We start from the raw sequence: 27,524 nt of genomic DNA on the forward strand, positions 1-27,524 counted from the left end.
AAAGGAAACAAATGATAATGAAGATGATGAGCTGGCAATGTCTGTTCTAGGCTTTAAAGATCAACTTGCTTCCACTTTTGCTTTTTCTATTCATGCTTAAAGAAATATGGATTGTATCTAAGACTCAATACAGATAATAGAATTTAATAACACACCAGCTTCAGAGAGAGAGGACAGTAAGTAAGACGTGTGTGAGGAAGACAAACTGAGAATGGGACCTTACCTCCAGGTGATGCCAAACGTAGGCCTGGGCGAAGGATACGGCCAGATATCCAGTGCTGGCTTAGCATTGTAACTAAACACTGGCACCTCACGGAATCCGCCTCGCCTGGCCAGGATCTTTAAGTCATCGTGCGGAAGTACAAAAATACTCTTCCGGCTGCTCTTGGTGACAAACTTGCAGTAAGAGGGAAGAGCTGTGTCTGAGCGGGTCTTCTTAGTGCGGGAGAACTTGAGGAGGCGCACACGGCCCTTTGTTGACAACGAGTCCTCCTCGCTCACGGTAACAGACGACACTGAGGTTTTACCGCTGGCGTCAATAGTTGACTCGCCCACAGAAGCTAAAAGTGTTGTTTTCTGCTCTTGTGTCACCATTTCACTCTGGCTGTCTTCAGACTGGCCATCGAGCCCCGGGGAGAAGATTTTGGTCACAGTTGTTTTGGTCATGGTTGTGAGGGTAGACACGGCGCTGCTCTCTGTTGTTGAGACTACAGGCACCACCGGTTCTCCAGATGTCGTCGACGGCACCTTGGCTATCCTCATCTCAGTGGAAAGTACTGTGGTGGTAGTGGTGGTGGAGGTTGTGGTTACCTGGGTGATGATGGTCTTGACTGGTTCCGTCGCCCCACCGTTGCCGTTCTCCTCTGCAAAGTCGTCGCTGAGACTCGACTCCTCCGCTGAAGGTATAGGAGAGGGAGCCATTCTTATAATCTTGACGCCAGGACTGGGTTTGGTCTCCGTGCACTCAAAAGATGATGTGCTGTTGTGAACATTCGGAGTATGCTCTGCGGGTGTGTCTACGTTATTTTCCAGCTTTGTTTTCTTCAGTGGAGGTTTGTAATCTTGGTCAGAATTTGTAATCTTGCTTTCTGCCTCTACCTTAGAAGCTAAACAATTTTCTTTGACCCTAACCTCCGTGCTAGTGTTTAAAGAAGCAAGATCCCCGTTCACTAAAGGCTTTTGCTGCGTGGTGTCTTTCAGCGACACAGCAAGCCGTTGTTCATCTTCATCCTTCCCAATACTGTTCACCTTGGGCTGAGGCCTGTTGTTGAGCATGCCATTATTTGAGCTCATCACAGAGTTACCCAGCATGTTTTCACCCCCAAAACCATCATTACCATTTACCTGAGGGAGAGGAGAAACTGGCTCAGGAGTGCCAGTTACAGTCCTACCATCTCCAATATCTTGCAAATTGTCTTGACTATCCTCTGGCCCCATGCCGTTTTCCTCTGTGCTCAAATGCACTGAGCCTAAAACTTCTGTGTTTTGCTGAATCGGTTTTAAAGGAGCTGTGTCTTGACTGTCTTTTTGGTCAAGAACACTTCTAAATGTCACTGCAGCATTCAGTTTTAATTTGGGTTCCTCAGACCCTTCATTCTCAGTAAGCGCAGCCTTCGTAACATCTGATGCTACACAGTCTGCTTGTTGCTCTAAAGAACTAGCTGTTGTTTCTTGCACATCGGGGAGTTTAACAGCCTCTTGCCCTGAACTAGCTTCCTTTGGCCCCGTAGTCCTTTCATTTTCCACCAATTTCTGGAGCGAGGAGGTGGTTTGGTGTTGTGGTGAATTTGAATTTTCACCTGTACTGCTACTGTCTTTGGGTGTGGAGTCTGTAACAGGAGAAGGAAGAGGAGTGACAATCTTATCTGTAGTTTTAGAGAGTCCATCCCGACTCTCCCCTTCTACTTTTTGTCCTTCAACTTCTCCTTGCCCTGGAGTTTCAGTTGTGGAAGGTTTCTCCTCCACTTTCACAGCTTCACCCAGTGTGAGATGTGTCTGAGTGAGAGCTTGGGGCTTGAGTGGTGACCGTGGCCGGACCGGAGTGCTTAGAGCAGGGGTTGTTGTGGATGAAACTGGTTTAGGCTCCTGGGGTTTGGAGGCTGACACCTGTTCCCTTTGCCTCTCTTCGATAATGTGCTGCTTCACTCTGCGTTCAAGTAGACTGTCCAGTTTGGAGGACTTGACCTTCTTCTTGTAAGCAATGCGGGTGAGGAAGCCTTTGCTGACATCCACTACGTCGTAGTTAAATGGTCGCTGAAGGCTTTCTGTTGGCTCCTCTTTCAGGGAATCCTTATCTTCCTGAATACAGGAACCTGGAAAGAAAACAATTCAGATTAAATGTGTTTCTTTACATTAGAATCATAAGAATTAGAGCTAAAGTAGTTTAAAGGAAATGACCACTCATAGTATAAATGCAACAGAACGCAATGTTAATCGGTCATACTTTGCACTTCATCTGACGGCAAGTCTGTTGAATCCACTTCCATCTTCGTTGGCGATTCCTCTGCCGGCAATTCCTCTTTTGCCTTCTCCTTTTCATCCAAATCTTCTTTCTTTTCTTCGTCCCTCTTCTCATTAGACATTTGTTGATCTGTCAGTGGCTTGGGGAGGCCAGAGGAGTCTTCTTCTGTTGCTTCGCTGCTTGTTGCAGCAGCTCCCTGAGCTTCTGGTGTGACTACACTAGGCCGTCGACTCAAGTCCAGCAGAGTACACTTCTTGCCAAGTTTAGCATCTTTGAAAAACAGAATGAGAGGATAACCTTATATTAAGCTGCTCACACATTGTTATTATATTAACTGAGCAAATTAGCAGGAAAGACCATCAATAATTGAATTTACTGGGAACTTTTGGGAAAATTACATTAAATTCCCCAGGACATCAGCATAAATCCAGAGAAATTTAATTCACTGTTGACCAATAAACACAAACAATAACACGTAAAAATAACTGAATGAGGTACAAATCTGTCAAGAGTGGAATAAATTCTAATTCCAAATAACTAAAAAGCACAGTCAATGCCATAAAAGCCTCCTGTTCCACACCTTCCAGTTCTTTGCGGTAGTTGGCGTTGGTGTTTCCAGGAAGTCTGGGAACAAATCGTGGCACATAAGTTTTACTGATCCAGCTCCAGCCCCCGTAGCCTGTAACGCGATACTCCTCTCCTTTCTGCTTCCACACCTACATGTAGGACAAGAAAGTAGGCAAGAAAAGAGGAATCAGGTAAAGCGAAAATATTCACGAGGGGGGGAAATAAGTGGTGGGAAACTAAGAGGGTGATCATACAAAGAGCTTTAAGGTTACAAAGTTATTTGCACACCGATCACTAATTGCTGAGGGAAATGACTCACAGCAGAGCTTAACTTTCTGCATCAAAGAGCCTTTGATCGGCCCTCATGCATGTATGCACAACATGCACTTCAGTGTTTCCCACTAAAAGGACTCATTTTACAAAGTTTCAGTGCAGATGTAGATTAGACCGGCATACTGCAGTTACCATTAAAATTAGTGCACAATCATTTCACAAGTGCATCTAAGCATGATTGCCTATCTTACCATTTACCTATTTGTCATTTAACTGTGGTCTTCTTGCACAGTATTAAGTACAAATTTACATTAAAGCTGCAAGCAGCGATACGAGGGCCCTCGCACCCCTGGCGCGGCGAGCCACGCCCAACACCTACAACCAGCACGTCTGATCTGATGTCACATTGATGTAATCCATTCATTTAACCACCAGCTGAAATTTCATCTAATTCAATCATGATTATAGACGTCCCACTAGGTGGCGCTCTAACCATTAATGACAAATGGCATAACAAACATTTCCGAGCTCGAGTCTCATCATAACTGCAACCTTTGGGCGAGATTGGACATTGTTTTTTTGAGGGATAGCGGATTACTGCTTTTTGGCGAGTGATTGAAAGTCCACGTGCCGCCATGACCACCCCGTTTCCCTGAACGTAAAAAGCTTCGCAATTTAACATCACAAACGTCTTTAGATTCCACGCACTGGAGATTGGGTCAATATGATGAAATCCCTTGGAGGAGTTCGTCAAAGTATGACGCCTGAAAAGAGGAGAAAATGTCGCCAAAATTACACATTAATTTTAAAATGGCTGACTTCCTGTTGGATTTGGGATATTGCTCCAAGAGACTTTTTTGTACATCTTCACATCTCCTATAAGCTTACCAGGTTTCAGACTCATACATAAAACACAGAGCAGGGGCTGTTGTTTTGAAATTTTGTAGGGGGCGCTGTGGAGCCATTTTGTGCTATTCAATGAAAATGATAACATCACGAGAAAGTGCTCTTCACATTGGAGGTGTGCGCCAAATTTCACGACATTTTAAACTTTCCAAGCCCCTCAAAATCCACTTCATCTTTCATGGTGAACTGTTTTGCCACCAGGGTGCGCCGTTCAGTTTAAAGTCACAATTTTCTCACTGAAGCATCATGAGGGACTGATGGTGATATTCACCGCTTTTGAGGTGGCCACGATGAAACCGTGAAAATCAGTACAACAAAATGAAAGCCATGACATTTCCTGTTCCCACTAGGTGGCGCTCTACGTATTCCTTTCAATGGGCACATCAATCTGTTCAGGGCGGGTCTGACATCATGCCTTTAAAGTCTGGTACTGATCAGACTGGATTTCATTGAGTTATACTAATTTGTTTCTTCATGACGAAACATCAATGTTCGCCATGCTGCAGGGGTCACACCCTCTAACGAAAACTCACAGTTTTCACTGTAACCCAAGACCAACTCCTTAAGGCTTTCCTGGAGAAATTTGAGGCTGCAAATGTCACCCATAACAATACTGTACACCAACGTGTAAAACATGACATTTCCTCTTCCCACTAGGTGGCGCTGTCCCTGGTGTCAAATATGGCAGTTGGAATATGTTCAGGGGTGGAGCCTTATCATATGTGTGCTCTTTGGTCCACGTCGGACCATGTATGACAGAATGAGAGACAATAAGATTTTCATGGCGAGTCATCGAAATTCGCCATGGCGCCACGGCCTCACGGTATTGCGAAAACTCAAAAGCTCCGCAATTTAACATGGCCCAGTGGTGTAGTTGACACTGACCAAATATGAAGCTTATACATTCAAATCCCAAGGAGGAGTTCGAAAAAGTTCGAGGCATGGAAATGGCAAAATTAGAGCCAAAATGTCACCTTCACTTGCAAATGGCGGACTTCCTGTTGGGTTTGTGTCAATGGCCCCGGTGACTTTTTTGTTTGTCTTGGCATGGTACACATGTGTGCCAGATTTCATACATGTAGCTCAAACGATGTGTTCGTAGGGCTGCATTTAACAAGGCATAGGTGGCGCTACAGAGCCATTTCCCAGTGCTCATATGTAAAACCATTAAAATACAAAATTTTTCACCAGACCTGACATGTGTGCAAAATTTCATGAGTTTTTGAGCATGTTAAAGCCCTCAAAAAGGCAATTCATTTCAATGAAAAATAATAATAATAATAATAATAATAATAATAATAATAATAAACAGAGCAGATACAATAGGGCCTTCGCACTCTCGGTGCTCGGGCCCTAATTAAACGTGGCCCAATCTGAAATGACGTGATAATCTCTGGATAAACTTATCCAGGTTTACATATGAAATCCATCATCCATTCAATAATTCATGTGCCAGAATTTAAATAATCAGTTCAACTGCAGCAATTTGTGCGGCGCCTACCTGATGTTTTATTGGAAAGGTGTATTTGACCCAGGTGGCCTGCTGCAACGTCTCCTCATCCTCCAACTTCTTCTCTCTTTTCTTTACTTTTTCTTTCTCCTCACGCTCCATGGATGTCATGCGATTTAACCTGAAATGCATTTTAAATTGTCACACAGCTCGTACATTTAAAATTTTTCCATCCTTATGCTAAGAGAAGCAGAAAAGAAGTCGTTTTTGAGCGATCTGCATCTGAAATTTTGTTTTCATAGGATGCTGTACCAACAATATTATCATTGCTGCATGTGATAACATCATACATGCTGATGGGTCACAAAAACTTCTTCCTTTCAAACTCTTTATTATATCAATAATTGTTCATATTTCATGTAAATAAACACTGGAAAGCTTCCTGGACAATTTCAGTTGGTGAAAAAGATGAGGAGAAGAAGAAACCTCACACATATACACACTGATACAAGTCCTTGAAACGCCACTCTCTCTCTCACTTACTAACAGTTTGGGCTTATACATACACACATTCTGCTCTTAACCTTGTGAAATCTTGGACAATCACTTCTTTAAAAGAGCCCTTGTGTTGCTGAAGCAGTCGTAGAGGCAGGGGTGGGTGGTGGCTGGTTGTGGACTTGCAATCTAAATATTATGCCTCACAGCCAGGGTGGGCCTTTTGATCTGATCTGGGTAAGATCAGCTCTGCCAGTTAACTGGATGCACATCCCCCCATGTACGTGCACTGAAAGCCTGTTTGAGCTCTTCAAGGTATTTGAATTTTTTTGTAAAACTCAATTTATTTGTGTTTGTGAAGTGACAGCAGCATGTATGGTGCACACTGTAAAGATTTTCATACCTGCTATGGCCCAGTGAATCCTTCCAGATGGGCAACATGGCCACAGGTTTGATTGCACACTCCAGGATGGCCAGAGCCAGTGCAAACTCTCTGGCCTTACTGCACATCTGAACTGCTTTGATCCAGTTGGTCCTTCAAAGAAACAAATAAACAAAAACAACATTTTAGCATGTTTCGACCTCCTCCTGTACTCTGGGTTCTTTCAGATTTAGGCTACAGAATATTTGTAAGCGCACAGTCTGACCATGATTTGCTTTTACATATGTTAAAAATGCTACTTTGACACAAAAATGAACTGATTTACTGAAAGGTGTTAACCTCACTAGCAAGTTAAGGCATAAAACCTAAAACCCACTAAACAAAGCCAGTGGAGGACATGAGATATTATTGTTATATCCCAGTCCCCACTCCCTTTTATACCTGTGTGACACCCAGTTCGGGTGCATGAATGGTGCTGGAACATTGTTCTCCAGCTGAATGATAGTGAGCCTCAATGTGGAGATAGTCAGAACCTTGGAGCCATAAATGGACCCATTCCACTTAAACTCTCCTGCTGGTGTCATGCAGAATTTGTGGGAGAGATGCCGCCTCTTGTCATGGTCCTGTAAACAAACAGATAAATGGAATTTAGTTGGGAATTGGAATCCATTAAACTCAAAGAACTGAATGAGATTTTTCACTTGGAACTTAATTCCACATCTGGATATTAACTGGTGTAAACTGCCACATATAACAAGTAAAGACACATATGTTCACAAGTGAGGACAACTTCAATGTGACTAACACTACCATAAAAACAGTAGAAACACATGCAAATAAAAACAAAAAAGGCAGAAGAATACTGTAACCAACGAGCCAGGCAGAAAGATGCAATAATGAAAGAACATTCAAATGTTAGAAACAAAGATGTCATGCTACTTGCCTCTCTGTGCTGGTGCTTGTTGAGGGCTAGGGCGTTGGAGCTGTACTGGTTATGATAGATGCGGTACTTCCCCTCCTGCCCAAGCTTGAAGTATTGGTTGAGGGTCCCCTTCATTACCACCTCTTTGCTGCTGCGTGTGCTGACGCGAGTGATGTCACCTTGTGCGTTAACTACCAGTACCTAAAAAATGTAAGCAAAGAATGAAAATCCAGTTGGAATGGAAAACGTGTCCCTATTGTCTTCCTCCCATCACCCCCAACTGTTCACAGCAAATGCCTGCCCCTCCCTGACCCTGGTTTCGCCAGAGGTTTTTTCCTGCTAGAAGGGACTTTTTCTTTCCCACTGTTGCTAAGTGCTTCCCAATTGTTGGAGCTTTCTCTCTGTTATTTTAGGGTCTTAACTTGACAATTTAAAGAGCCTTAAGTTTACTGTTCTTGTGATTTGGCGCTATATAGATAAAAGTAGACTGAACTGAACTACCCACAATGACAATGCAGCCTTGAAATTAGCTAAAGTAAAAAAAATGTATGAAAACGTGTATGAGTATGACACGCCTGAACAACCACCGGGTTATATTGTAATATCCAGTGTTACAGTGGGTGGTTCAGGTGAAGATGATAATGTATGTTTATTTTCAATACCAATGTTGTCTCTGTGCATTTTCCAAGTCACAGTAACATTATTAACAGCAATAACGAAGCATTCCCTGAACCCTTCATCTAAATCCTTATATCCTTAAACAAGCTCCTCCTCCCTTTTCTCTTACACTTACTATTGCTGGCTGTAATTTTACAGCCAGCAATAAAAAAAATAGACAATATGATTTATTGGATAAAGCATTAGAATATATCTTAGTTATAAGCATGATCAAAGTATCGCAAATAAAAATAATGCTTTTAAGAAAAAAAAACACTGATTAAGACTTTTTTAAAGAATCTGTGGGAATCCTTTTGTTCCTTGTAACGTCATGAATCTAAATGCCGGTCTGAACGCCCATGTTAGGAAGTTGGCACCAATTTTTCATGTATAGTCTAAAAGCCCAAATCCATCCGTGGTTTTCTTACCTCTCTGCCCTCCTTGAAGCCTTTATTGGCTTCATGAACAGCAGCTGCGACCTGTTGGTTTTTCAGCTGGCTCAGCTTGCTGTCCGGGTTTCTCAGCCGGGTCACCATGCGAGTTGCTGATGACTTCTTAGTACCGGGACCTGTCCCCTCACCGTTGGTGGAGTCTTTACCGTCCCCTGGAAATGCAATGTCCAATTCAGTCAGATGCAGAGGGAGCGATACACAGCTCAGTAATAAACTCAGTAATATACAGTGTGTTGGGGATCAGTATAGTGAACAGCTTCTTCTGGGATTGTTTATCTTCTGAGGTAGTATAATGAGGTAGTATAATATAGCATCATTCAGTATAATGTAGTCACGTAATGCTGTTTTGTCAGACCTGCATCATCAAGGCTCGCCAGGGATGACTGGGAGGACTTGTCAGCCAAGTCTGGGGGTTCAGGACACCTCGGAGGGACACCAGCTCCAGTACTGCTGTTACTGTTTTCCTCAATGGGGTGGGGAGGCTGGCTTAGGCTGGGGATGCCATCGCCACTGACAGGACCAGAATTTGATGGCAGGTTTTCTGCTGAATAGACAAAATACAATAAATGTAAATGTAATCATAAACAGAGCTGACAGGTTAATTAAGAGTAATATGACTCAACTGTGCTATTCTGTGGGTAACAATCCGAGACACATTTCATGGATCGTTTAACCCAGCAAGACAAAAGTGAACAGCACATATTGTAAATTAGAAAAATAAATACCAAGCCTTTAAAAACTTGGTCAAAAAGTGAAAGGTTAATATATAGGTTTTTTTTTTAAAAAATCCTTCAGTTTCAGTAAAGACAGGAACTTTCTTCTGACCATTCTGAAAAATGTTGGGGCTGTGGCTCCCTCTGCTGATAAGCCATGCCTAATGCATGCAGCACATAAACACTTCAGGTGTAGCGATTGGTCACTTGAAAGTTAAAGGCTACTAGTCCAGAGAAAGAAACGCTCAACAATGAGGCCTGTGCACACATGACATCAATGATGAAGATGAGTCAGTTTTCTGGAGAAGTATATGCACATCGTCACTGAGCTATCAACCCAACAAAAGCAATTAATAAACAGAGCAATGTCTAATCAAAGGCAGCAATTGCAAACAAGCAATTACAAATAAGCAGCCAAAGAAAAGCTTTTTAAAGAACCAGACAATGTGAATGCTGCCTCTAGCTGTTAAAGGCGTTTCTAGTCGTGCTGATTGCAGAGACAATGCAATGTGATTGCGAATCAACACAACACAATCAGCTTCTTAGCTCTTTAAAGAAAGCAAGTGTGAGGAACTGAGTTAAAGCACGAAATGACTGCAACAGTTTCAAGACAAAAGCCAATATTCAAGAAGTAACTACACCACTGAACACGAAAGCCAGTAGACGGAATGAGAGCAACATGCAAAGAGGAACACCAAAGCACCGGGAATAAATGTTGGAATGAGAATGAGATTCATCACTCAGTCCCGTGAAGTTGCAAACTGTAGCAGGGAAGCAGATCTCCAAAAGCAGCTTAACGAGGGCAATTTCTCCCTTAAATATGATCTAATATCTAATATTAATATCTAATATTATCTATCTACCTTCATTGCTGTTAGAGACCTCCATATGGGAACACGCCTCCGTCAGAGCCTCTGCGGTCGAGGCCGGAGGCTTCGGAGCCTCGGCGGCCACACTAGAGCTCGCAGTGACGGTTTGAGTTGGAGAAGAGGTTGCTGGAAGCAGGGATCCATCTGAGATGCTACTATTGCCTTCTTGGCCAGTGGGAGGAGCTTCACCGACTACAGATGAACAGCAGCAACATTGTAAATATGTTGATAATGCATTGGTTACTTGGAGACACTGGAGAGGGGAAGTGATGATTGGGCACGTTTATGTATTGTCTTTCTTAGAGTACGTGCAATAAAAGTGCTATTGCTCTTTTTAAATGCCTCTTTATCGCAGAGGGCAGCATAGTCACAACAAGACGTAGATGTGAATAGGCATATGTCCTTTTGTGATTGCCAGCCTGTGGCTTGAGTCTTGAAATGCTCACAGCATTTTAATAGGTCAAACATGTGTGAAATTGATTCATCAATCAATAACTAATTACAGGATTGCAGTGATGTCGTTTGTTCAAGGCTCAAAAGCAGAATAAGACGGCTGCATACATGTTTGTTTTCCTATGATTATTACTTAGTAGCATATATTTGGTCATATTTTTATGTTTTTTTTTAAAATATAAACATAATTACCTCCAGCTTTCGCACCATCCACTTTTTCCTTTGTAGCTTCTTCTTCTTTTGTCCGCTGCTCCCCCTCTTCCTTTGTTGCTTCCTTTATCTTGGCCTCCTGCTGTCCTTCATCCTTCAACTTGACATCTTCGTCTTCCTTCTCCAAATCCACCTCTCTTTTCTCCTTCTCCATCTGTGCTTTCAAGGCCTCCTCAGCAGCCCGTCTCTTCACCTCTTCCAGCTCCTCCTCCTTCTTAGCCCGCAATCGTTCCAGGATCTCCTCTGGATAAAAGAGGAAGACGTAAAGTGAAATAAACAAAAGAAAAAGTCAAATTCAGGGCTGAGCCAAGAGAAGGTACAAGGAAATTTGAAGGACTGGGAAATGGGAAAAAAAGAGTTAAAAACACATTTCCTCTTTGTATGTTTATGTTGGTGGTTGAGATGTTCTCAGTATATGATCATCTAAATATCCATCAGAAAATTGATGAAGACTTTTTTATTTAATTATTAGAGTAAATCAACAGGTAGTAGATGGATTGATAGAAATGATGACTGAAATAATATGAATGATAATTAAAAATGAGCTATGTGAGTACTTTATATGATAAGATTGGACTTTATTTTTAAACATAAACTAGGAGAAGAGAGAACTGCCTTTCAATGGATTCCTGATGTTATGAATGGTGGAAGCATTAGACTGTTTATGATTTCCATAACTAGCACGTACAATATCTATATAATCACTTGTGTTAAACTGGGAAGAATTTGCTGAGAAGCAGCCCAATAGAGCTAGATTCTAGTAAGGGTCAATTTTAGGTCAACTAGTCCAGTGCTGGCACGCACAGCAAGAGTGGCATTGCTGGGTAGGGCATGCTGGGTATTTAATATCCGGTGGAGGGTGCTTTAGAAACAGGAATCTTTGGTGGCCTGACGACAGGTGAATGTAAAACTGGTCAATGTAAAACCTCTCCCTGAATACAGAAAAAGTAATAAAAAAAGATGGCACTACTATTGATTCATACATTGTCCTACTGCATCAATAACCAGGGAGACTTCAAACAAGGCAGTAGAAAAACTGTTCAGGCGAGGCTGCCATCTATCCAAAACACTAAAATTCTGCTAAAAAACAAGGGCTAAAATCCCAGTGCAGCAAGAAAAAAGCAAAACAAAACATAAAAAACAGGTCAAGGGAAATGAAACACCAAAAATGCAAATGATTGAAATCTGTTTTTATTGCTGACGCTGACAAATCTATGTTTACAGAGGTAGCTTGTAGGCTTTGATGGAAGATTTTGTGGCCAATTTGATATTTGTTTAGTACATCAACTCTGACTTTTTGTGAACGCATGTGTGTCATCTTGCACATCATTATCTGCCATTTGTGTTTATTCTCATTTTACCCAAATTGGGAAATCTTGCTCCAAGCAGACCAAACAGAAGACCATGCAAACACTGAGGAAATGCCTTTATTGACACACACAAAAAGGGAATTACAATTATTCTTTTAACTCCATATTTTTGTTTCTTTTCTGTCCTAAAATTTCTTTTTTTGTTTAAACAAAACTGCTTTGAAAATGCCAGAGCTGCTGACAAATGTCAAGTCTCCACCTCCCAACCAGATATGAAACTTGCAGAGAGGAGAAGACAAAGGTATGGCGATTCTGTACTGTGTATTATCACATTAAGACTTAAATATCTGTAATCCAAAACATAAGAGAGTTATGTAGCAATACATAAACTAGATTTAAATTTTAATTCAAACCCTCTGTTTACAAGGAGCAGCCAATCAGAGGAAAGTTGGCCTTAAAGTTAAAGGAGCTGAAGTGGCTGTTTTAAGGCAGAAGAAAACCCAGTGTAAAGAAAACAGAGAAAAGATCATTATGAACCATCACTAATGCAAGACTAATCTAGCATATATTTTCCAGTGTATTATTCTTACCAACTTCCACTGCAGAGCAAACAAAATGCTATAATAAATGGGCTGATATGTGGTCAAACGCTCTTAATTTTCACAGACACACAAAATGCCCTGAAACAAACAAGAGACACTGGGAGATACTCTATAGGCAGAAAGAAAAGGATAAGGAGAGAGAGAAGCTCAAGCGCTGGACATGGTCCAGACTGGGACCAGCGTAACGTTACATAATAGCTGAGTTGATTCCTATGGCCAAGCCATCTATGACTGGGTGGCATTCATGAGTACTGGCGAGAAAGCAGGCAGGAATGAGGAAAGAGAGGCAGGAAGAGAAAGGGAAAAATTACTTTGAGTTAAAAGAGATCATTCTCTTCCTTTCAAGCATGATTAAACTCATCAACAGAGAGTATCTGAGACTGTCAGAGCCTATTTTATGAGGAGGAGGAAAAAATGATAATCTCTTTACCATTTGCAGCAGTGAGGAAACATTTGTTGCTGCCACGGGCCTTGTTGGTTAGGTCCTCGGTGATGTCCATATGCGTGTGCACTTCGTCCCTTATTTCCTGAAGGGCTGCAAACAGGTCAGCCTCCCAGTACTCCTTATCCAAGCTATCTATCAGCTCAGCTAGCTGCACCTGAGAGAGACGGAGTTCAGGGAGCATTCAGTAAATGATCACTCCACTTTATGAGCTCAAAGTTATGACAGGCTTACTGGCAAAAAAAAAGAGGGAATGCCTGGAAGCATTTCATTAGAAAGAAGGTTTGTAATAAAAGAGATGATCCAAAATGATTAAATGTGATTCGGTGAAGAGCCTACAACAGAGGCAACAAGAAAAGATGAGGCGCATTACCTTGGTGCTGTAGTACCAGATGGCTTTGTCCTCCTGCTCACCATCCTCTTCACTGTAGGGGAGACATGGGAAATTAGATAAAAAAAAAGAAAGAATTAGGAGGGGAAGAAGGAAGAGTTGCTGGCAGACATGCTCTAACTAATACAGACTCTGCTGTCTGTATTCCTTTGTTGGACTTTATGTGATTTAATTTGGCTTGTGTTTTTCCTTGTCAGGAGATTTATTCTTTTAATTTTATTTTTCATATCAAACTGTACAAGGTCCCTGAAGAGTGTGGTTACGCTTCCATTTCCTCAGATCCATAAAACAGGCTGTGCAAAACATGCAAGGTGACATACAGCTTTTGCAGCGCGGCATGATATATTATGTCGCAAACAACCGCTGGTGGTGACCACAGTGTGAGTTGGCACACCCAACGCTGCGGATCTATTGTAGCTCTGCATTTAGAAAGATAACTTGAGGACCTGACTGCAGCTTTGGCTCATTCAGACAAATGTAGCTGTGATTGTGACGCTAGCTTTCACAGTGGAGGATGGAGGCTTTCTGTCATGGGCCATCTTATCTCGTCAGTGATTTTCAGAGTAATTATATAACTTTCAACATAAAATAAATAAATAACATCGCTGTCAAAACTTTACTAACTGTGTGAACTAAGCAAAAAACATAATTGGCTGTGAAGTGTTTCGTAACTTTGAAGAGTGAAGACAACATGAGAGATTAAAACTAGCAGCGAGCAGACCGACATCCTGAAAGGAGAATCAAAAGAGTAGAGATATGCATCGCCGCTTCCAGTCACACCTTTCAGAGTGCAAAGCAGGATGCAGTTTTAAGTTAAAGTGACATGCTTTGTATCCAGGCAACCACACGCACAGCCAATCATGTCCACCTAAGTCTTTGGAGAGAACTGTGATTTAAACCAAGGATTAGGATTTTTACCTGGATTCTGGAAATGATCTTTGCACAGTGGGCCTCTTGTTAGGTTGCACATGTCCCTGCCACTGTGGTTTGAATATTAAACTTAAGGTTGTAACACATTAATGGGTGTCAAGAAAAACTGCAAGGCGTAGCAGCTTAAGACTTAGTGGTACTCTTTGTGGTACTGTCAGACTCACTTTATAGAATGAATGTTCAGCAATAAATGCATAATCTTCAAAGTGTATGCTTGACTGACCAAAAAAATGAACAAAGTGAGCCTTGTCAGAAATGATAAAGCCTATTTCTATCTTCTGTTTTGATTCAAATGAGTCTTTTTTTATTTATTTAAGTGAACTACATATAAATTCCTTAACAATAAGCAGGTACAGGTCTGACATGTCTATCAGAGGGACTGTTAGACATGTTTTTTTGTTCTTATCTGCATTTGCTGAACTCGTATACCTATATATAAAATTCTGGAAGCCCATGATATAAATTAGATTGGGGCTGTGTCATATTATATTGCCTGTGATAATAAAATACTCTAAACTTTTTACATGATATAAAACTGTCACATCAAGATATCACCAATATAGATGCCCTGTGTTCACGCTCCCCCGTGCACACAACAAGGAGACAAACCCAGACGTGTTTGACAGCGAGCGCCTCGTGTCCGCATCTGATGGCAACTGAATAAAAAGGGAGCCAACTTCATTATCCTCCAACAAAGCTTTGCAAAATTTGCAAAGTAGAAACATCAAACTCAAAAAACACACCATCAAGTAGAACCAGGCTACAAAGGCACGCAAGAAGGAGATATTAGCAGCTGGTGATGAGGGACCCAAAAGTAAACAAATGACTCAACCAAGTGTTGCTGGAGCACTCACTAGTTGTGCTCCATGTGACAGGACGAGCAAACGGTGGATGGAAACTACTGATGCGGTTACGCGGTGGAAAAGCAGCTGATTAAAGAGCTAGACCCAAATTACAGCATCCCAAATAGAAAATATCCTTCACATTCAATGTTATTATGTGACAAAAACAATAGAGGCTGTTGAAAACTTTAATTATTAAGTATTATAAGGTATAAAACGCCACCTAAGCTATTTTTGCACTAACATTTGATTTCTGCTGTGTCACTGCCATTCCCATGTAATGCTGCTGCTAGCATCATGTGGCAATAGATTCACATTTTGAATTAGGTAGCAGTCATTAATGACAGAAGCTCATTGGAAAATACGTATAGAAAATACCCTCGTTTTTTGGCCCTGATAAGTGCTGCTGACTGCAAGCTGCAATCACTGATTAAACACTGTTCAGTTTTTTTTCCTATATTATCAGAAATTTCCTTGAAATACTGTGATGTACAAACACATATTAATGCATATTAATATTTGAGCTACAGTACATGTACTACAGTATCACAGCTGGCTTAGGCCTCACAGGTCTCTTAGCAACAACTTTCTCAATAACAAGTGATTACAGAGATTACATGTTTTGTATGGAAATTTTGTACTTTAAGATTTTTCCCCAAAGGCAGAGCCCATGTTTTTTTGCTTTAAGTACATCTTTGAAATGATATGATGATGCTTATCTGTTCATTTTAAATAAAAGGTTTATAAATTCTTTTGCTTTCTCTAAATGTTAAAAAACAAAACTGGAAATATCTTAATCTTTACATGACAATGGAACAACTTCACTTCACATGGACACTTGACTTCATTTTACAGCAGCTACAGAGTTCCTGCCAAGGGAATGTGAAGCCTCAGGCCATGTAACAGTAGTGTCCATTCAGCATCCCTCCAGGCCATCTGTGCGCACAAAACTTTTTTTTCCCCCGTTGCACATACACAGCTTGTGCACTTCTTGTATGTGAACAGAGCTTTTAAAAGGTAGTCGAAAGACTGGTTGCTCAGCACCTGCTGTTGGCTGATTTGGTGATCAGGGTGGAGCAGAGGAAGCAAAAAAAAGTGAAATGTAGCAATGACAAACCTCAGGCCACCTAAACTCCTAAATCTCCTTTTGTTTAGGTCATTCATGCTCCTTTATGATTTATGTTGCACACTGTCTGCTGCTGCTGATCCAGCAGGTGCACATACACACCATCTGTGACTGCTCAATACTAATATCAGTTGCTAGCATATGGGACCAATACTGCTGATAGTAAGGTTATGTTAAAACTATAATGGAGGTGTAGTCTGGTTTAATAAAAAGCCGGTCTATTCCAACATGCAGATATGTACTCATATGCATGAAACCAAGTTATGATACAGTAGGGCTGTTCGATATAACGATATATATCGGATGACGATATAAAAGCATCTATTGTTTCATTTTACGCTATTGTTTGTTTCGTGGTGTCGCAAAATAAACTGTTTACGGCAATATTTTTTCATCGTTTTGATGGTCACTGTAGTGGCTATATTAATTTCTTAAAGTTCTCTCTTTCTCTTATATTTAATATAACCACACTACAGACGGACAAGCGCCTGTTTTTATGCGTTGTCGTTAGCAACAACGACGGTAAAACCATCGCGTGTCCGCTTGTGTATTTTCCACATAAACCTTTCACAATAAAGCTCAAAGATCCTGTTGAGACTTTTCAAAATAAACTGAATCACGTGAAAGAGTATGCAGAGTATTTACGGATGAGAAGCAAAAAAGAGCCGTCAGGTGCTAAAAAATAAACCTTAGACTCAAACGTTAGAACAGGCTTTCCCCGCAGCACGCCGTGTAATAAATACTCAAAGGAAACGGCGGCCGTTACAACTTATGACTAAAAATGTATAGTTTCATGCATCGGTTAAAACACTCGACTCCAGGTACACAACGCCCAGCTGGAAACACTTAACGCAAGTCGAGCTGCCCGAGATTCACAGAATTTACAGAAAATGTTAAATTTTTGTGATTTATATCGTTATCGGACGATAGATGTCTTATATCGGGATATGAGATTTTGGTCATATCGCACAGCCCTATGATACAGTGTTAAAAACTGTAAATCACCACTTCAATTACAAATTATCTGCAGCAGAAAAGTATACTGTCCAATCATTTCCACAATATGATTGCACAGTGTGGATAGAAAGAATACGGAAATTGCTGACTGTTAGTCCTGCTGGTGAATTATCCGTTTTGCAAACCTTGTTGCACTGAACAAAAATTGTTTTATGTCTGTTTGACTATGCTTGGCTGTGCTTTTTGGATGTTTCAACCTGAATGTTAATATCAAAGGCATTTGACCAGTACTCATAGCCCTGACACTGATCTGGGCTGAACTGAGTGGGAACAAAGCCTGGAAACCTGAAGACCTTTTTAAAATGTCCAGATTATTTTCAGGTTCAGACATGTTATTTGCTGTTAACTCTGTCTGAAAAAGTTTACATGTTTTATTACTGATAAAGCACATATGTTTGTCCTCATATTAGCTCATTAGAGCTCTTGAAAAATACAAACAAACAAAGCATTTCAATCGTGTCACGTTTGGTGGGTCATTAGTGGACTTTCCAGTAGGGCTGGGCCATACCATACCGTTCACGGTAATACCGGTATAATGTTGGGCAACGATAAGAAAATGAAATACCGCAATAGAATATGGGTAAAACGCGCATGCGCAGTGCCTTTGTTTTCATACGCACATGGCGGAAAAAGCATGGCGGCGACGGAGAATAAGAAGGGCGAAAGTGGATCGTTGAATGAAATGGATGAACCAGAATTGGTTTGTAAAAATGCTGCAACTTCAGTGGTGTGGAACTGGTTTAGCTATTTTTGGTAGAGCATGCTAGCGGGCCGTCGTTATTACCGTGTTTTTTGGAAAATACGGCACACTTAAAATCAATCCTTTGACTTTCCTGAAAATTGACAGTGCCCCTTATAATCCTGTGTGCCTTATGTATCAATTCTGGTTGTGTTTACTGACCTCGAAACGATTTTATGTGGTACACGACGCTCGAAAATCTGTCAAATGTTTTAGTACGACTTTGCTAAGCTACGAAGCCACACCGCTTGATGGACTGTCGGAGCATTACGACTATCGTAGGCAGGAGCCTCGCGGAGTGATACGTACTGTGCTTCAACATAATATTAACATATTGTGTGTGTATAACCTCTTTTTAAGTTTGGTGGATATTATACATGGTTATGCTGAGGATATGTCGGCCAATTTCCACTGGAAATGCCTTTTGGTTAAACTGTCAGCAAGGAATTTGCATTTGCACTGTTAAATTTTTATATAACTTTAATGCACATAAAAAACAGCTGCTTGTTTAAGTGTAAATACATTGATGGGGTTTTTTTGCACTAATAAAGTTGTGGAGTTGTAAAGTATTTTGTCTAGTGTCAATTATATCGTCAGTTATATCGTCATCGCAAATTTTCAAATGTATATCGTGATAAATATTTTTGGTCATATCACCCTGCTCTACTTTCCAGTAATCTAGATAATCCACTAATGTATTCGCCACCCTTTCATATGGCAATCAGTGTTATCATGGCTGCTTTAATCACATTTGGGAAAAGTTGCTAATCTACTTTGCCTGTAGTTGCTACAAGTTTCTTTGACATTTTATGCCCTCTGGTTGACGTGTTCCTGCTTACTTCTTCCTCTGTGGCTCCTTAAGAGCATCTGAGCATCATTGTTTTGACACAGGTGCTGCCAGTGGGCAAGTAATCAACAGTTATGTTAATGCTAGCCAACTTATCCACCTAACATGCCAGTATGTCCTATTGATATGAAGACATTGCCATCAAAAATAAAAATTACCCATTAGATCCTCGGTTTCGTGGATGCCAGAAGTGCATGAAAACTCTTGTGTTCTGTCTTGCAGCCGACCACAGAAGATGTATTGTGCTCTACCAAGTCATTAAAAAATGTGGACTAAGAGGAAGTGCCTTGTTTCTGTGTGTGAGTTGTGCTAAACTAGATGCAAAGCGAGGTACTGTGCAAATGCGGCACATAATGACATAGATAACTCACTGAAGAAAACACTGGACTGCAATACAAGCCATTTCAAAAGCAGGGTCTTCTGTAGGAAAGACTAACCTCTTTTGATCTGACTTTTTGTAGTTGTAGTTTCTACAATGATTTTGCATAGACACAAAAAAAGTTATAGCGCCCTTAACCAAAGGGGAAAAAAGGTAAAAAGCATTATATAAGCACTTCAATTTATTGCACATGACATTTAAAAAAAAAAAAAAAAAAGTTACAGAGAAGCTTCTGGTATTTCATTGCTCCGACTGTCCTGCAATTATTATTTTAGAATATAAAGTTTTCATTGATTCAAAGAAAATGTCCTTGTACTTTGGTTTAGTACTGATTGCAATGAGGGGTGGGGGTATTTATCAATTGGAAAAGCTGTAAAACTTATGAAAATAGAGTTAAAAGTTCAAAATCTATGCACTCCTTCACATTTTCTAAAGCTGTCCAATGGACTGCATTGGAGTCTTGCTGGGCCAATTAGGGCCCCCAGGCCTTATGTTTGACACCCCGATCTAGAGTTTGTGAATGATTCTGTGGTTATGCTATACTCTCAGTCATGCTCAGGAATAAACTTGTGACAATATTCTGTTTTTAAATCAGCCGAGTTAAGTGCATGTTGAATATAGTGCAGGTCTGTGTTTTTTTAAAGATTAACACCTACAGGCTGGAACAAAGATGATGTCAATCACTGATGCCAATCTGTTCATAAGTGGCTGTGATTAACCAAATAGACCCCAAAACACAACATAGTAGTTAGAGTACATATCGTACTAAGAAGAAAAACTGTACAGAAAGCACATTAAGGGATTAATGGGCATATTGTGCTTCCCTGTGATGTTCTTTATAAGTCTATGTGCATATGGTTTGTGACACTCATCAACACTCCCACTTTGATACGACACCAAGTTTGGAGACTCTGCCTTAGATTAAAGTGCTTTAAAGAACATTACTCGAACAAACAAATGCTCTTTCGTTGAGATAAACCACAAACGTCTGGCACCTGTGTCTTTGTTTTATATTAGTAGTTTACAGTATAATTCATATCTCAGGTTTTGAGCCACGGTTTCAGCTCAGATCTTTGTTTTTTGAGAGGTTTATTAAAAAAAGAAAATGTTAAAAAGGTATTTTTATGGAAAGCCTGATTACTAGGTCATTATTGGACCATGAAAAAAATAATAAACTCTATTACTCTGATGTTTTTTCTGATCTTTAAACATTACCGATTTCACCAGAACAGCACACTTTGACTAAGCGATAGAGTTTGCTTGACTCTAGATAGGTATTACAGTATAAGAAAATGGAAATCGTGATTTCGGTCTCAGTTTCGCAATGTATGAACCCCCCTCAGAAGAAATGTCAAACTGTGTCAAAACTGCTGTGTCTTTTGGAAACTTTGAGAAATAACTAAAGAAATAAATTTCATATTATCAACGTACATCAGCTTACAAATGAAGCCACGTGTCACTGTTCAATCCTGTGCAACAACATAACATGAAACAATGTGAACTTACACGATAACGCGGCGATTCAAAAACCAGTATTTACGGTGGTGTCGGTCGTAGCCAATCGGTAGTTGACGAATAAATGGTCTGCTCTTCTGCACTTCTGGGATGCTGTCCGCCACACCGGGTACCTTGTGTGCCACACACACCTCGCACTGCCACTCATCCTCTGGTACTTCCTGCAGTGGCGGCTTTACACACTCCAGATGGTATACAGCTGAACATGTCTCACAGCACAGCAGGTCGCCAAGACGATGGCACACCCTGCAGTGGTCATCGTACGCTACCACCCCCTCTGACATAAGCTCCTCTCGGGCAATGTTGGTTGCCAGGAACTGGTCCACCAAAAACTGAAGAACTTTAATTTTGTTATCCAATGGTCCGTAAGGGTAATCCTCATTTTCCTGGAAAGGTAAAATGTGCCGGTACTCTGGGTCACTCTCACAGTACGCCCGCACCACCTCCGGCCAAGTCATACCATCCACAAAATACAGAGTGGAGTTAACGGAGTCCTTCACGTCAGTGGGACCAAATGTGGTGTTAGAAGTGTCCTCTTCTCTGAGAATAGCTTTGAGCAAGGAGACGTGGGTCTCTGCCAACAGCGTGCATTGCTCTTGGCTGGCCAAAGCTGCACAGAAATCCTCAAAACGGAACGGAGAGAGCCGTAAAACTGTGCCAAAGTTGCGGAGCACCTCGTAGACGGCAGACACATTGAGGAGCTGTGAGGTAGGAACAAGGAGGTCCTCAGAGGACTTGGGAAGCTCCAAGGAAGGAATGTCCTTTGCCTCATGAATAGGTGACCGTGGATGCAGTGTCCGAGTCTTTTTCCGGCCTATGCAAGAAAAAAGGAAAAAAGTCAGGAGAGATGAGAGATGTGGCGAAAAAGCCAAAATCACAAAAAACCCATTACAGACAAACAAGACACCAAACTGTAACGAGCTACACTGTATGCAGTTTACCATTAGTCATTACATCCTTATACCTTAATGTAGCAACACCCTTAAGGTCTTATTGACTTTGCTCTGTGATTTTGCAAGAATAAACTGTCTGCAGTAACACAGCCACAGAGAGATGCCCTTGGCAAACCCAGAGCAATCTGTGGAGATTCCTTCTTATAATTTCAGCTACAGGAGAACCCACAAGAAGCATCTTTTAAGTGCTATGAGTGCAATTGGCGAGCTCCAAGCCCAATAATCTGCTCTAATAAAAAAACGGATGCAATAACACAACAGTAATAGAACTTTGCACCCTCCCCTTACAAATAGAAACAGGAGAAGTGAGGAATTTTGAGGAATCACGAGCTAGTACCGATGTGAGCTGGGCTGTTTGTAACCAAGTGTGAAGAGCTGGGGAAGTGATCTTAAAGGCTGACAAAAATATCCTTGTCTTAGGATAAACACACTAAATGCTCCAAGTTGATTTATAAGCCTGCTTTTATTACTGTTGAGGAAATCTGTGCAGGTGTTGCAGCATAAGCTGCATGTACTAAACCTGGGTATTCATTCTGGACAATCTGTCTACAGACCGTCTGAATGAATAACTAAATAAACATGACACTGTGTAAAATGTAAGAAAAAGCAGGATGTAGGATTTAAACATATTTTAAAAAATCTATATTTGTTTGAATGTAGCACTAATACAAATATATAGCTGACAATGTGTATTTTTTCTTTATCATTTTAAAAATATACTCGTTTAAATTTTTAAGTCTGCATTTCAACAAAGTCGGCACACGGGCCTGTTTCCCAAAGGATTGTATCACCTCTTCTTTTAACGGCATGTGGTGAGTGTTTGGGGAACTGGGGAGACAGACTGTTGTAGTTTTGGAAGCCAAATACTTTTCCACTTTGCTGCATATACATAAGAGTTAAGCTGCTCCTTTGTTGCTTTTTTCATCTCATAAAGCTCCTCTTATTTGGTGACAGACCCAGACTGTAGCAGGTTTTTCGGTGCTGCCTTCTAGTAATAGATAGATAGTTAGATAGATGACAGACAAAGGCATAGAAAGATGGTTGGATGGATGGATGAACATTTGCACTGCGCACTAATAACAAACTTGATAATTCCCCAATTCTTTAGTCATGATTTCCTATGAAGAAATTCAGATTTTGACAGATCAAACCCGTTTTCCACTTCACCTCACTCTTAAATGAGTTCAGGTCAGGATCTTGTTATTAAGGGTTGGGTTTTTTTCCTTCTTTACATAGTAGAGTTTTAACTTTTGTGGCTCCAGTGACAAACTATGTTCAAGATCACACTGATGTTCACAAGTGTTTCTGAGACCATTCAATCATTTCTACACTAAAATCGTCTGTTTTTCTGGTTTGTTTAAAAATGCATTTCGCCGTCATGGCCACTCCTATTGCTTTTTAGCCTCATCCACGGCATATAGAGATTTCACCAGATTCCTCGAGTATTTGAATTTAATTATGCACAAATTCTTTACTATTTTGTCCATACACTCTTGCAGAGTGTTCAAACCCTCCCTATATTTAATCAGCAAAGACTCAGTTTCCCTGGGATGCTTTATACCCACCCATGTTACAAACATTAACATCATTAGTTGTGAGATGTTCTACAAACTCCTTTTTCCTCCAGGCATTTTCCAGTCTTTCTTTGCCCCAACTTCCGCCTTTCAAATGTGATTAAAAATAGGCAAGTATAATATGATTTTTTAAGACTATTTTTTTATATGTAGGCTTTAAATTATTTGCAAGTCATTGTTTTTATCCCACTGGATGTATTAAATATTTATAATCAGTGTAGTATTACTTTAAGTACACTGTTTTTATAACATTTGCATTACATGAATACACAATAGTGTGTGCAGATCTCACAGGCTCTTAAGTTTGACATGAGGTTTTCTTTCAAAACCCAAATAAATAACTCGGTTATCAGCATTGCCTGTCATACTGTACAATCAGTGTAAGTGAGCTAGTCACTTTTTAGCAGCTGTATGTATGGTTGGCCTGATATTGTACTGTGGTTTAGAGGTGATGGGTAAACAGAGACTACAGCAATAAAACAATTAAATGGTTCAACAAGGGCAGGCAGGTTTTAACTGAGCATCAAACACAGGGATTGAGTCCACAAATGGTGGACTGGCATGTGCAATGTGTTTGAATTTACAATATGTGTCAGCCAGTGGACTGAATGATGCTTGTCTGTTGCTATTAGTCCTTTGAAACATTCACGGTAGGCACACAATGCTGCCATGTTCACACATCTATAGCAAAAGTAAACAGATTAATAGAAAGTCGAAAATTATGGGTGTATCCTTTGAAAAATGAATCCTGACCACTGCAGACAAAAGTGGAAAAAATATTTATATGTAAAAGAATAAAATCTAAATTCTATTATTTATTTTCAGAGATCTGCATAAGCACAAGCTTGTGCTGTTGGACATAATGGAATGCACTCCTGAGTCCTCCTAATCCTATCTAGAATTACTTCCAGTAGTTGGCATACTGTTTCTAATGCATTGAATTGCATAACAGGAGTGTCAACTAATTTTTGCGCGCACAACTTTATTAAAGTGATCATTAAGTGGAAAAGAGATGAATTCAAAGCCCTTAATTGATAAACATGAGTGGTTACTATGGTAACGTCGACTACGTAATGAGCTGCTGTTTGCAACAAGTGAAAGAAAGAGCGGTTCTCTTCAAAACAAACGCCTGTCAAACTCATTTGGCAGCAATATGAACGAAAATACGTCTTCTGGAAATGCCCTGTAAAAAGCCTAAGTAAGGTCTACTGACTGTGCATAAAAATCTTTAAACTGCTCTTTTACTACTAACACTTACTGCACTTTACGTGGAAAAAGCACAACAATGACCGATAAATCCGCTACAAACTGGAGACAATATTTACAAAACACGTGTTTAGCTACAGCGTCTCACTTTGTACAAACTTTCATTACTATGCACACATTTTTTTTTGAAAAGGTGAATGAATGAATATAAAGTAACAAAAGCTTTTCGTGCATCCTATTTCTCGGTGCGTATGAAAAGAAATCCAAGGCAGCGCGCGTGGTAATACCGTGCACGAGAGCACGAACAAAAAAAAATCTTAATTACAAATTAATAACAGAAATGTGCTGATCCTTCAAAAGTCAAAAGCACAAGAGCCGGTTAAAGCGTGGAGCAGATCTGCAAACCAGCGACCAGGAGCACGGGGTAAACAAAGGCCTGTTTCTGAGTGCAAGCTCCATTTTGAACAATGCGGCTTGGTTTCTGTACTGAGCTAAAAATATAATGCACACTTTAAGTACTGCAAAACCCGGTTTCCTAAAGTGCGTGCACCTGCAAACGAACTTACCTGGGGTGCTCCCGAGTGTGCTGTGGCTTCTAAAACTACTCTCGGTACAGTAGCTGGCATCATCATCATCTGGTAGTTCCTCCACATAGTCAGAGTCGTTTCCCAAGGCCTCCTCTTCTTCAAGATCCGACGAAGGGTTGTCGTTCAGGAGTTCATCTTCGTCTGATCTGTAGCTTAAATTATCATCCTCCTCGTCGCTGTTGTCGTCGTAGACCACCTTGGTTTGAGGCCGCCTCACTCCGCCTCTACTGCCGCGGCCGCCTCTAGACCCCCTGCCTCTCCCTCTGCCTCCTCTGCCCCGCGATGCAGCGGTAGCGGCGGTGGTGGAGGCTCCAACTTTCCTGCGGCCCCGGGACGAATGAAAGTTCTCTCGACCGGAGATTTCTGTATCTACCTCCACAGAGCCAGTGCCGCAAACGCCGCCACTTGCACCCCGTCCCCGACCCCTTCCTCTGCCCCTTCCCCGTCCACGCATCCCTCTACTCCTGCCGCCTCGAGAGCCACGGACTGGCCCGGGTGAACCTTCCCGCATCACTGCTGCTTGTTTGGGCGGCCTTCCTCTTCTCCCTCTCATTGTGGGAGAGAGTATCTTCTGTTCCGCTTCAATCTCGCTGCTTGAACGAGCGACGCACACCGGAGAAAAACGGGGAAGAAAAAGCCAATAGATCTGGCGACGGTTCCAGATAGGTCCCCACCAACCCCCAGTCTCTATTTCTGAGCGGAAAGCTCAAACTGAATGGCCGGTGTCCCGCTCTGGGTCGCCTGCAGACGCCATTTTTCTTCACCACTCTCCCTCCGTTGAAAACACAGCAGGCCCCAAAACTGCGTCAAGCTAAAACTCAGGTTAACAGTGGCTCAAAGCAGACGTAGAGCGCTAGCTCCTTCAAAATAAAAGCAACTAAAAGCTAAAAAATCAAAACACTGACTATATGCCCAGTTGAACAGAGCAGAGCAGACGTTTAAAATGCAGAATATTATTTTTAATGCCACAGTGGGAGGTCATACATTAAAAAAAAGAGATTTAAGCGATTTGGCTTTAAGGACGTCGCTGTAGCATACACGGAAGTGCTAGCGTCATTCTCGAACTTGATCTTAGCAGGCCTGAGTCCATTCGAGATCACGTGACTCACTATTCCACAATAGACGCAATTGCCGTGCTAGTTCATAAAATTGGTTATCCATGCAAAAGCTGTCCGTCAATAGTACTTTATTAGTGTTTGGTGCTTCTGTTGTGTGGTTTTAATTTCAGGTGGGTTGAGTGCATTCAGTAAAACACAATAATTCATTTTCGGCCCTGTCGCCATCGTCGTCACCGCAAAGCGAGGCGAGAAGATAATGCGTCCGACATTAAGCTCTGTTACATGGACACAAATAAGCGCTCATTAAAGTTAATACCACACACTAATCACTTTGAAAATACCGCGAATGTGTGAGAGCAGCTGCAATTTATTTAAGATACGGATGTATATTATATAACTTTAAAATCGTTACTCATTGTTTCCCAATGTAGTCAGTTAACTTAAAGAGTAGTAGTGCTTATTAGCCTTTAAAGTATGTACAGTATGTACAGCGTAATAGTTGTAACTTGTTACCCTCTGGGTTGACTTTACAACTTGTATAGGTTAACTTGATTTTTTAATCTTTTCTGTCCGTATTTTCTGTCACTTTGGATTGCTACTTCACCAGCAGACGGAACATAACCTTACCGGAGAACGGCTAAACATACAGAAAAGTGTCTTTTTTACCTCATATTATCCTGTAATACAAAACTCAACTAGGCAATAGATATGTGGTTGTGTAGTATCATATTACTTCTAATAGACCAGTGTGAGCAACGGTTGTCGTGGCCGAGTGGTTAAGGCGATGGACTAGAAATCCATTGGGGTCTCCCCGCGCAGGTTCGAATCCTGCCGACAACGAATCATTCTTTTCTTTCACCACGAAGATAAGTTTGCGTTGATTATTGGCGGGAAATAATGGAAACGCCAATCGACTGCCCTCGTCTAGATTTATTCATCTTTATTTTTTTTAGCACCACATTCGTTGATGGAAGAAAACTAAAATTCATCTGGAGGTTCACTCAAAATCTTGCTCAGTAACAGCCATAACAGTTTTCTTTTCACCTACTTCCACATACAGTACATTATATATTTTTTATACATTTTAGTACACTTAATGAAAGTGATATTTTAATCTTAGTCAAAATGAACACTACAAACTTTTAAACTTAAAACTTTTTAATTAAGCTGATATCTGACAGCAGCTTTTAATAAAA

At 41.0% G+C, this 27,524-nt stretch overlaps 1 protein-coding gene and 1 non-coding gene across 5 annotated transcripts; one reads left to right on the forward strand and one right to left on the reverse strand.

The window, feature by feature from the left end:
• Positions 1–219: 219 nt before the first annotated feature.
• Positions 220–26,037, reverse strand: LOC134623491 (nucleosome-remodeling factor subunit BPTF-like). Of its 4 annotated transcripts, none has more exons than XM_063468603.1 (15): positions 25,250–26,037; positions 20,942–21,764; positions 13,538–13,589; positions 13,153–13,321; positions 10,793–11,053; positions 10,142–10,339; positions 8,921–9,106; positions 8,542–8,717; positions 7,478–7,657; positions 6,976–7,157; positions 6,556–6,687; positions 5,709–5,838; positions 3,042–3,177; positions 2,444–2,731; positions 220–2,312 (listed from the first exon to the last, which is right to left on the reverse strand). In XM_063468603.1, exons 1-15 carry the CDS (start codon positions 25,821–25,823, stop codon positions 220–222), a joined length of 5,580 nt encoding a protein of 1,859 aa, XP_063324673.1. In that variant the 5' UTR covers positions 25,824–26,037. The 4 variants fall into 4 exon arrangements, with proteins under 4 accessions (XP_063324673.1, XP_063324672.1, XP_063324675.1 ...); XM_063468602.1 differs by having other exon boundaries at positions 8,921–9,109; XM_063468605.1 differs by lacking the exon at positions 10,142–10,339.
• A 1,049-nt stretch (positions 26,038–27,086) lies between these two features.
• Positions 27,087–27,168, forward strand: trnas-aga (transfer RNA serine (anticodon AGA)). Its single transcript has one exon. It is a non-coding gene; the product is annotated as a tRNA-Ser (tRNA).
• The last annotated feature ends 356 nt before the right edge of the window (positions 27,169–27,524 follow it).

Source organism: Pelmatolapia mariae, unplaced genomic scaffold (genome assembly GCF_036321145.2).
Source record: "Pelmatolapia mariae isolate MD_Pm_ZW unplaced genomic scaffold, Pm_UMD_F_2 NODE_ptg000686l+_length_28378_cov_1, whole genome shotgun sequence".
Taxonomy (NCBI): domain Eukaryota; kingdom Metazoa; phylum Chordata; class Actinopteri; order Cichliformes; family Cichlidae; genus Pelmatolapia; species Pelmatolapia mariae.

Excerpts from the sequence above, each read along its gene's own strand:
- LOC134623491 (XM_063468602.1), bottom strand. The coding sequence starts at position 25,823 with ATGAGAGGGAGAAGAGGAAGGCCGCCCAAACAAGCAGCAGTGATGCGG. Across the intron at positions 10,340-10,792 it reads GGATGGTGCGAAAGCTGGAG|TCGGTGAAGCTCCTCCCACT; the intron begins GTAATTATGTTT and ends GTTCATCTGTAG. Across the intron at positions 5,839-6,555 it reads GATTCACTGGGCCATAGCAG|GTTAAATCGCATGACATCCA; the intron begins GTATGAAAATCT and ends AATGCATTTCAG.